Source organism: Mus caroli, unplaced genomic scaffold (genome assembly GCF_978045245.1).
Source record: "Mus caroli unplaced genomic scaffold, Mus_caroli_1 scaffold_8, whole genome shotgun sequence".
In the NCBI taxonomy this organism is placed as follows: Eukaryota; Metazoa; Chordata; class Mammalia; order Rodentia; family Muridae; genus Mus; species Mus caroli.
Window position 1 is genome coordinate 115875152 of NW_028227263.1, and position 10119 is coordinate 115885270.

Below are 10119 nucleotides of genomic sequence, written 5' to 3' on the forward strand. Positions count from 1 at the left end.
AGGACTGGGACATCTCTAGAATTTGTTTTTCTGTCTCTTGCTATATCTCAGGCCGGCTTTGAACTTGAGTTCCTGTCTCAGCTTCCAGAGTTCTGGGATCGGCCCACATCTGCTTTGGAATATAGTTTTAAAACTAACCCATGCAGATAAGCAGGGTGCTGCACGTCAGCACTCGGCATCTCGAGAGGTGGATACAGGAGAATCAGAAGTTCAGGGCCATCCTCTGCAAAATAGGAAATTTTAAGTAAGCCTGGGCAACATGGCACCGAGACAAGAAAAAAGAAGGTCTGATGAATGGGGAGGGAGGGAGGGAGGGAGGAAAGGAAGGAAGGGAGGGAGGGAGGGAGGGAGGGAGGGAGGGAGGGAGGAAAGGAAGGGAGGGAGGGAGGGAGGGAGGAAGGAAGGGAGGGAGGGAGGGAGGGAGGGAGGGAGGGAGGGAGGGAGGGAGGGAGGGAGGGAGGGAGGGAGGGAGGGTGAGGGAGTAGGAGGGAGAGTGGGAGGGGAAGGCTCAAATAGCCGCCTGGAGGCACAGGGAGACCTCACATGCATAGGCTGCAGTTAGTAAATATGACCACTAGGAGGCACTGGTAGCAAGCAATTTCTAAGGGACCGGCGCTGTTGGAGTCAGGGACACAATGAACCTCAATTAAACTCACACGTCCTTTGGAGCTACCCTAAATTCTGTGGAAGAAATTAATCAGGTTAACTTTAACGACAGGTGTTCCATGGCAGTGCCGCCGGGAGGATTTGGGACTCAGAAAAACGCGGAGGCGGGGCCTGTGAGAAAGAAGCCAGGAGGCGTGGATGCCGCCAGTAGAGAGAAATGTGACCAGAGCAGAGTGAGAGAGAAAATAAATTACTTTAAAAATAGTTTTAGGGCTGGCGAGATGGCTCAGTGATTAAGAGCGCCGACTGCTCTTCCGAAGATCCCGAGTTTACAGAGTTCAAATCCCAACAACCACATGGTGGCTCACAATCATCCATAAGAAATCTGATGCCCTCTTCTGGGGTGTCCTAAGACAGCTACAGTGTACTTACATATAATAAATACATTTTAAAAAATATTTTTAAAATATTTATTTGGGGGCTAGAGAGGTGGTTCGGACATTAAGAATCCTGGCTGCTAGAGCCCGGCGTGGTGGCGCACGCCTTTAATCCCAGCACTTGGGAGGCAGAGGCAGGCGGATTTCTGAGTTCGAGACCAGCCTGGTCTACAAAGTGAGTTCCAGGACAGCCAAGGCTATACAGAGAAACCTGTCTCAAAAAAAAACAAAAAAAAACAAAAAAACAAAAAACAAAAGACAGATCCCCAGACTGAGAACAAAACAAAGAAAGAATGAAAGACTTATTAATGGGAAAATTACCAAAACTTGACTTTTTGAAAAAACCCTATTCGGGAAAGGGCACACGTGGAGATCAGAGGGCGATGTGAAGAGGAACTTTCTCCTCCCACCGTGTGCAGCCTGAGGATGGAACTGTTTGTCACACTCAGTGACAGGTGCCACTGGGCCAACTCAACAGCTGGGGAAATTGATTTTTATCTAAGTGGGGGTGAGACGATTTTGGAGGAAAGGGGAACAGGGAACAGGGTGGGCGGAGACTGGAAGAGGACTCTGAGAAATCTCATCATTTGTCTGCCCTGTGGGAAGCAAACGGGGAAGGGGGCGGGGGTTGGGGGGGGGAGACACGCAGAGTCCCCAGGAAGGCATGTGCCACAATGAGAAAGAGTGACAACCCTTGGGGTCAGCACACCACCGGCATGAGATGCAGAGCTTCTCATGGGTGGGGCGCTTGGCCCCTTCCCACCGTGACAGCGTTCATCCTGTGTCCACACCTTGTTTCTTCCAGAAACCTCCTCGCCCTCGGAAGCAGGCAGCGCTATCCATCTTCATTCCCAAGCTCAGGCATGTAAGCTCAGCGAGGCTACGGGGCTTCTCAAGACACGGTGCAAGGGGAGTTTGCCTGCGTGTGTGGCAGACACACCGGTACTCACAGAGGCCAGAGAACAGTGGAGTTGTGGGCTGCCATGCGGGTGCTGGGAATTGAAACTGGGCCCTCTGCTCTTAGCTTCTGAGCTATCTCTCCAATGCCTCTCCTCCTTGGGTCGTGGGGGGGCATTTTTGAGACAGGGTTTCTCTGTGTAGCCTTGGCTGTCCTGGAACTCACTCTGTAGACCAGGCTGGCCTCGAACTCAGAAATCCTCCTGCCTCTGCTCACTCAAATGCTGGGATTAAAGGTGCACAGCCACCAGGCATGGTGGCACACACCTTTAATCCCAGCACTCAGGAGTCAGAGGCAGGCGGATTTCTGAGTTCTAGCCCAAGCCTGGTCTACAGAGTGAGTTCCAGGACAGCCAAGGCTACACAGAAAAACCCTGTCTCGAGAAAAAAAAAAAAAAAAAAAAAAAAGGTATACAGCCTTTTCTGAGAGACTGTCTTACTACATAGCCATAGCTTGCCTCACACTCCCTGCGTAGACCAGGCTGCCCTCTCATTCCTGCATGAAGTGCACATGTGAAGGGGTCTGAGGAGCAGCCTTTGGGGCTGGTTCTCTTTTTTTTTTTTTTTTGGTTTTTCGAGACAGGGTTTCTCTGTGTAGCCCTGGCTGTCCTGGCACTCACTTTGTAGACCAGGCTGGCCTCGAACTCAGAAATCCGCCTGCCTCTGCCTCCCGAGTGCTGGGATTAAAGGCGTGCGCCACCACGCCCGGCTCTGGGGCTGGTTCTCATCTTCCATCATGTGGGTCCCAGAGACTGAATGAGTCTTGAGTCTCAGGACTAGCAGCCAGTGCCTTCAGCAGCTGTCTCTATTTTGTTTTTATTTTGAGAAAGGACCAGGCTATGGAACCCATCCTGGAACTCAATCTTCCTGCCTCTGCCCCAAATGCCAGGGCTGCAGAACACTACCCTCTGCTTAGTTTTTTGTACATAGTGTTTCTCTGTGTAGCCCTGGAGCTCGCTATGTAGACCAGGCTGGTCTTGAACTCAGAGATCTGCTTGCCTCTGCCTCCTGAGTGCTGGGATCAAAGGGGTGCGCCACCACTGCCTGGCTCTCAGTTTGGGCTTTTAACCACAGAGGCACACAGCTTCCTGGTGCTTTTGCTGTGACCTAACACGGATATAATTGCACTGCCTTTTCATGGGATCATCTCCCAGAACTGTTAGCAGTCACCAATACCTTAGTAAGAATTAGACAGGGGCTGGAGAGATGGCTCAGCGGTTAAGAGCACTGACCACTCGTCCAGAGGACCTGAGTTCAATTCCCAGCAACCACATGGTGGCTCACAACCATCTGTAATGGGATCTGGTGCCCTCTTCTGGGATGCCTGAAGACTGTGACAGTGTACTCATATACACAAAATAACTCTTTAAAAAAAAAAAAAAAGAGAGATTTAGCCAATCTCCTTCTGAAACTAAAAACAACCCAGTGACGGGGGTACCGTGGTGAAGCCCCAGGGCCACCATGTCCCAGCTTTTTAGCAAATGGCACTGGTGACCTGGGCCTCTGATTCTTCATCTGCGATGTATTCTATAGACAACTGCAGATCTGACACAGTGAACATCCGGGGCTTGAACTGGGGTTTGTCACCTCCACAACCATGAGGAACCAAAAACAGGTTCTGTGAAAGGGAAGTGGAGGGTCCTGTGGCTCATGCAGGGTTCCGGGACAAGAGGCCAGGTAATGGGGACCGATCGACACCCACCATCCCCCACTCAATCTTCTGAGGGAGGCAGCGGCAGCCGCGAAGCCCATCGGCTGCGTGGAGACAGCTAGGCCCCCAACAGGGTTGGCGAGCCAGATGTTAGCTATCTTCCCTTACTGATCTTTGGCTCAGATCCCCAGGATGGAGCCCTTGTCCAAGAGGGCAGTGGGCAGCACATGGGGTGGGCAGTCTCACGAAGATGGGTGGGCTGTTTTCCTGGACACCAGAACTTTGAGGTCAGAGCGTCAGTCACAGGGAGGCTATGTTAGGTAGTCACTCTCCACTTCTGAGAGGTACGGTAGGCACGGCATCAGCAATCCTTGATCGGTTGATGTCCCTGCCTGGCTCTGGGGACACTGTTCATCCTGATCAATAGTTGGTATTATCCCCAACAGAACCCTGGTACCAAACTCTCTGCTTCCAAGTTCACACTGCAGAATGGTTGAAGCAACCTCTGTAAGTTCTGGTCTCGAGGCTGCTTCTTCCAGGAAGCCCTCCCAGATAGTTTTCCCTGCTGAGGATGGAACCAGGGTTTTGATTATGCTAAGTAGGTGCTCTGCGGCTGAGCCACACCCCTATTCTCTTGCTGGTGGTTTCTAGCAAGCGCTCTATTGTCCTATTGTTCTGCTTGCCCTCCCCTGGAGTAGGGGCAGTAGCTCCTCCCATCCCTAGTACCTAAGCCCATTGTGCACTTCTGGGCTCTTCTCTCCCACTTTAATGCTATGTACCGCTGTTCTGTGGCCTCAGCTCCCACAGTTACACCGAGCACACTCTCCATAGAGCGGACTAATGGCCCCATCGCTGTGTGATGCCCTATGGGAAGATGACAGAGGGTCACAGTGGGCCGTGCACATCCCCCGTGACCCTGAAGGCCAGGGGATCTGGCCCTGGCCTTCCCTAGGAGCTGGGACTGGGTCCATATGGGGGAGGTGGGGACAGGATGCGAGTCTCCGGGACGCCTCAGGGTCAGTAGGGTATGTTCTCAGGCTCTGTAGCCAGGAGGAATGTTTCTCCGTCTGTCAGGGCCAGCTGTGGCTTGGGGGACCAAGGACAAGGGGCTGCAGAAGGCCAGGGTAATGGGGAGAGGAAAATCCAGACACCAGAGGCAGTTACAGAACCATTAAATACAACTTAGAAACAATCTGGGCTTTGGGGGTGGAGCTCGGAGGCGGGTGCAGTCAGGGTGGGGCAGTGTGGGCCCGGTCCTGGCGGGGGCTCAGGCTGGGGTCATCTGAGGGGCTGGGATGCGGGAAGCCCGGCTGTTTGTGCAGGCCCCGAAGCTTGGCCAGTAGCTCCTGGACGAAGTCCTACAGACAGAGTGGGATTCTGAGAACAGAGCAGGAGAGAGGCCTCCCACCCCAATGCCTGTGTCTCTTTGGGCAACAGCTTATTCGAAGTGGGATCTGGGGCCAAACAGGGTGGGGATGGAGCCTAAGATAGGCAAGAGAAAAGGGCAGAGGAGGTAGAAAGATTGGAGGAAGCTGAAATTACTCCTTGGGTCAGTAGTTCTACTGGAGGCAGGAGGATTGCTATGAATTTACACACTGAGTACCTATCTCAAGAAAAAGGGGGAGGGGTGCAAAAAGGCAGCTCTGTGGTTAAGAGCAGTGGCTGCTCTTCCAGAGGAAACCAGTTCGGTTCCCAGCAACCACATGGCAGCTCACAACTGTCTGTAACGCCAGCTCCAGTGGATCTGAGCCCTCTTCTTGCCCTCATGGGCACCAGGCATGTGTGGTGCACAGGCATACATGCAGACAAAACACTTATCCACTTAACATGAAGTCAAATAAAAGAGTTGGAGAGAGACAAAGACCCTGATCTGAGAGAGACACAGGCTCAGAGGGAAGAGGGAGACGTTTCTCAGGCTGAGAAACAGTCCCCAGAGACCAGGTCTGAGCCAGCTCCAGGCCGACTGACAGGCGGTGACGTTTGTCCCTCTGGCATCTAGGAGCTAAGGGGAGAACCGTGAATATTTTCCCTTTTAAAGCAGGGAAGGAAGTGGGAGTGGTTGTGTTGCCCAGCTCCAGGACCTGCAGGATGGGGGCCCTCCAGAGGTATACAGGGAACCCCAGGACGGTATGGACAGTCACGGGGAGAGAGGTGGAGAGAGAGGGTGAGCCCCCCTACCCAACCCCCAGACAGCCAGCAAGGGACCGGCACCATATGGGCGGAAACAGGAGCCCCGTGGGGGATGGGCTCTGAGGCAGCAGCCTGTGGATCCCAGTGACAGATGGGAAAGAGGGAGGGGGAGGAGGAAGAGGAGGAGGAGGAGGAGAAGGAGGAGGAGACAAGGATGACAAAGAGCAGGACTGTCCCCATCCATCCTGGCTATGGCCAGCCTTCCCCTCCCCCCTCCCTTCCCCCTCCCCTCCCCCAGTGAGGTGAGGGGTCCACTCCCTCTGGGAAAGACAGAAACTCACCTCTGTGGGATTTGCACAAGCCTCCAGAAGTCCCTGGGGGATGGGGGAAAGCAAAACAAAACAAAAGCCAAGACAAACAAACAAACAAAAACCAGTAAATAAATGACACCTATTCCCTCAGAGGCCCTTCCCTTTCCCAAGGGAACAAGACTTCTTGATCCCAGGGTGGAGCGCCCAAGTGGCTTCAAGCAGGAGCTCAGAGTGGCCAGCTCCAGAAGGCCAAGCCTCTGTGGTCAGGTCAGCGGGGAAGGACAGGACAGGGGCAGCCTGGGTTTGGCTCCTAGCTTTGGACCAGCTGTGTGACCCTGAGCAAACACTTCAGCCTCGCTGAGTCTCATTTTCCTTTCGGTGGTAAATGTTTTATAGCGTTTTGTGGAGGATTTAGTGTCTGGCTTAGCAAGTGTTTAATAAACATGTCAACTTGGCTTGTCCTGTTTAGGGCTCTGTGATTTGTTGGACTGGGGGAGGGGCGACTCTCTCCTTTCTCTCCACCTACCTGGAGTTTCTGGTATCTTTCCTCTTCACTGTCCAATTCCAGTAGCTCATCGATGTTGACCTCGTCCGGCATGTCTGACTCCTACGGCCAGGGAGAGTGGACTGGTCAGAGTCCATGTCTGCCTGTACCCACTCCACAGCCTTTTGTCAAGGGCTCTGGAGGCACTTCACCAACCCCAGGCCCAGCTGGCCGGGCCTGCAGAGATAGATAATGTGGCAGGCAGGGACAGCACCACTGAGTCAGACATCTGGATAGGGGTGTGGGGGTGAGGGGAGTGACAGATGGGTGGAAGGAGGCCCAGGCCTTGGTACCAGCCCGATCGATCGATGCTTGCACCCTTGGCTCAGCCCCGGGGGCCTTGGGGCTGGCACGGGGCTCTCCCCTTGGCTGCAGTCCCTACTCAGCAAAGCAGGCCCAGTCGAGTCTGGGAATGCCAGATTCTAGGATTTGGGGAGGGATTGGCTTCTGCCCTTTCAAGGGAAAGTCTTAGCAGTGGTGTGGGGGAGGGGAGCCTGCTGGGGCGGGCCCCTTCCCCTGGGGACAAGAAGGGCTTTTGGGCTTATGGCCAGCCAGACCTCCCTGGGCCACATCACGGGCTGCTCAGTCAGAGAAGTGACCACCTAGGCCCACCATGGCTGGCTAACAGGATTCATCTCTGAGGGGAGGCTAAGGCCTCATGGTGGTGGTGATACAAAGGATGTCTGATCACGTTGTGGACAAGATCCAGCTGTCCTGGGCCAGAGGCCCCCGGACCTAAGCTTCTACTTTCCCAGTTCTGCTTCCCAGCTGGGCAATGAGGGTGCTGTCCTGTGTGGGAGAAGGATCTCTGGCATCTAAGTGTGCTGGGCCCGAGACTGAGGGGCCTACTCGCCCTGAGAGAGTGTAGCCAGTGTGGCTGCCTCTCTCGTGTGGCTATCCCAGGTCATACGTGGCAAGCTGTAGGGACTATCTTTATTTATCTTTTTTTTTTAAAGATAGGGTCTTTCTATGTATCCCTGGATGACTTGGAACCCACTCTGTAGAACTGGCTGGCCTCGAACTCACAGAGATCTGTCTACCTCTGCCTCCCCAGTGCTGGGTCTAAAAGGTGTGAGGTGCACGATGCCAGGTTTGTTTTAGATTTTTCAGACAGGGTCTCCTTATCCAAGGTCGTCCTTGAACCCCTAACCCTCCAGCCTTCACCTCCCAAGTGCTGAGGTCACAAACATTAGCGACCCTGCCTACCTTGGTTTCTAGTGTTCTGTATTCCTGGGACACTTTTACCAGTTCCGTGTGTAATTTCCACAGACACGTGTGTGTGTGTGCACGCACACACACAAAACTGTGACATCTGCCCTTCCGTTTGTAGACAGCCATACTTTTCTTTTTTGGCAGCAGATAATGGCCCATGTAACTTGAGTCACTCTGTGTCCCCGGATAGCTATTGGAGCTTGGAGCATCCCAGCTGGAACTGATGTGTATCTGTGCCCAGCTGTATCTCTTCACTTGGCGCCCAGGGGGGTTGTGTTGTGCGTGCATGTTAGTGTGCCCATGGCAGGCCATGCTGCCCCTTAACTTAATCCACTTGTGTTCCTGTGAGTTTGTGTGTGGCTCACTTTGGTGCTATGTCTGAGTGGCTGTGACTTCCGTCATCTGTGAAAATTGTTGCTTCCTCTGCTGAGAGTCTCTGCTGTCCTATCTCCCTTGTCACCCATGTCTATGTTTGGCTTAAGGACATCCCCTGTCCCTATCCGTTCTCTCAATATGTTGGCTCTGCCCCCACCCCTCCTCTCATCTCATCCCCAGCCCTTCCCAGTTGTCTGGGTTGATTGGACGCACACATGTCTGGGGATCCTAGGTGCATGTCTGAGTGCCCACGAGCTGGATGCCTCTAAGCACGGAGACCAGCGCCTCGGACCATGAATCCTAGCAAAGGCCTCAGTCGGTGCACCAGCGAGCAAGTACTAGGGTCACCGAGGTCGCAGGGTTGCAGGGTCTCAGGCTACCTTCGTCCCTCAGCCCCGGCCCCTCTGAGTCTCACCCTGCCGCGGTACAGCTCCTCCAAGCATCCGTCGATCCACTTCTCCACGTCCAGCCGCCGCTGCAGCTCCCGCCGGTCGTACTTGACCGTGACTCTCGCGTGCCGCTTCTGCAGCCCGCTGGGGCTGCCCCCCGGGCCGCGGGCCCGCGACGGGGACTGCAGCTTGCTCAGCACGCGCTTGCCCAGCCGCTGCGCTGCCATCGCACCGTCGCCCGCTGTCCCCACTTTGCGCCCTGCCTCGCGCTCGGGGCTCTTACTGGCCGGGGCGGGGCCACCGGGGGCGGGGGCTCGTGCTCTGGGACCCGCCCCTCCCCGGTCGCCGGGCCTCAGTTTCCCTTCCTGCAGAGGCAAGCAGGATAATGTGAAGCCTTCAAGCCCGGGGTCCTTCGGGGGTGCAGATGGGTGGGGGCGGGGTGCCCATCCTAGAGTGCCCCAGGGCAGGCATCTCCGGGCGGGGTCCCAGGACACGCTCTAGGGTCCGTCCTGTGCTCCCTCTGGCGGCAGCGAAGGGTGTTGCAAGGGCGCCGGGCCTAGCTGTACGGGAGGGGGAATCCCCCTGAAGTTTCTCTTTTTAAGAGGGGCCTACTAGTCTGGCCTTAAACTCCTAAACCTCCTGCCCCCACCTTCTAAGTGATGCGATTCCAGACCAGAGCCACCACACTCAACTTTTTCTTTCTCACTCCCGCTCCCAGAAGGAGATCGGAAACGGACCCCAGGAGTGCTAAGCAAGCGCTTGAATCATCATTTAGTTTACCCCGCTCATTCACGCACTTTTCCATCCACCTATCTATCCGTTTACCCACTTGTTCCTGTTGTGATCATGAAAAGAGATAAAGCTGTATAAGAATATGTTCTGGCGGGGTGTGAGGAAGGGTGTGAGGAAGGCTTCCCTCCCCCCTGAGAGACCAGCCACACTGACAGTATAACATGGAATAGAGTTTATTCAGGGCATGGGGAGGAGAGTTAAGAGGCAGAGAAAGGCAGAGAGAAGGAGAGAGTAGAGAAGTAGAGGCTGGACATGGCCAGGTAGAGAGAGGGAGGGTAAGGGAATGGGGGGAGAGGGGGAACAAGGAGGCAAGAGGGAAGAGAGGCAAGAGTAGGTGAGAAAGAAAGGGAGGAGGGGCCAAGCATCCCCTTTTATAGTGGGCCAGGCCTACCTGGCTGCTGCCGGGTAACTGTGGGGGTGGAGTCCAGACAGAATACCAACACTTCCAGTACACATTGTTTACTGAGTGTGTCAACAGCATGTGACTCGGGTGCTTAGGAGGTGGAGGCCGGGAGATTCAGGAATTCAAGGTGAGGGTAGGTTACAGAGTGAGTTTCAGAGTTCAGGACAAGCTGAGCTGTGGACCCTGCCCAGATAGATAGATAGATAGATAGATAGATAGATAGACAGACAGATAGACAGACAGACCCAGCACATGAATCTCAGCTATTGAGGAAGGGTGGTAAAGACAGTACAAGAGAGGCCGAGGTAGATA

The 10119-nt window shown here is 54.4% G+C and overlaps 1 protein-coding gene across 2 annotated transcripts; it reads right to left on the reverse strand.

Annotated features, from left to right (window-relative positions):
• Positions 1-4806: 4806 nt before the first annotated feature.
• Positions 4807-8999, reverse strand: Ppp1r14a (protein phosphatase 1 regulatory inhibitor subunit 14A). Of its 2 annotated transcripts, XM_021168812.3 has the most exons (4): positions 8639-8887; positions 6619-6699; positions 6123-6155; positions 4807-5009 (listed from the first exon to the last, which is right to left on the reverse strand). In XM_021168812.3, exons 1-4 carry the CDS (start codon positions 8837-8839, stop codon positions 4881-4883), a joined length of 444 nt encoding a protein of 147 aa, XP_021024471.1. In that variant the 5' UTR covers positions 8840-8887; the 3' UTR covers positions 4807-4880. The 2 variants fall into 2 exon arrangements, with proteins under 2 accessions (XP_021024471.1, XP_085698088.1); XM_085841962.1 differs by lacking the exon at positions 6123-6155 and having other exon boundaries at positions 4807-5028; positions 6615-6699; positions 8639-8999.
• Between the last annotated feature and the right edge of the window lie 1120 nt (positions 9000-10119).

What these genes read in the sequence shown, in the direction of transcription:
- Ppp1r14a (XM_021168812.3), bottom strand. Translation starts at nt 8,839, where the DNA reads ATGGCAGCGCAGCGGCTGGGCAAGCGCGTGCTGAGCAAGCTGCAGTCC. An exon ending in AAAGATACCAGAAACTCCAG is followed by an intron (nt 6,156 to 6,618) that starts GTAGGTGGAGAG and finishes CCCATCCCCCAG; the next exon opens with GGACTTCTGGAGGCTTGTGC. An exon ending in CTTGTGCAAATCCCACAGAG is followed by an intron (nt 5,010 to 6,122) that starts GTGAGTTTCTGT and finishes CTCTGTCTGTAG; the next exon opens with GACTTCGTCCAGGAGCTACT.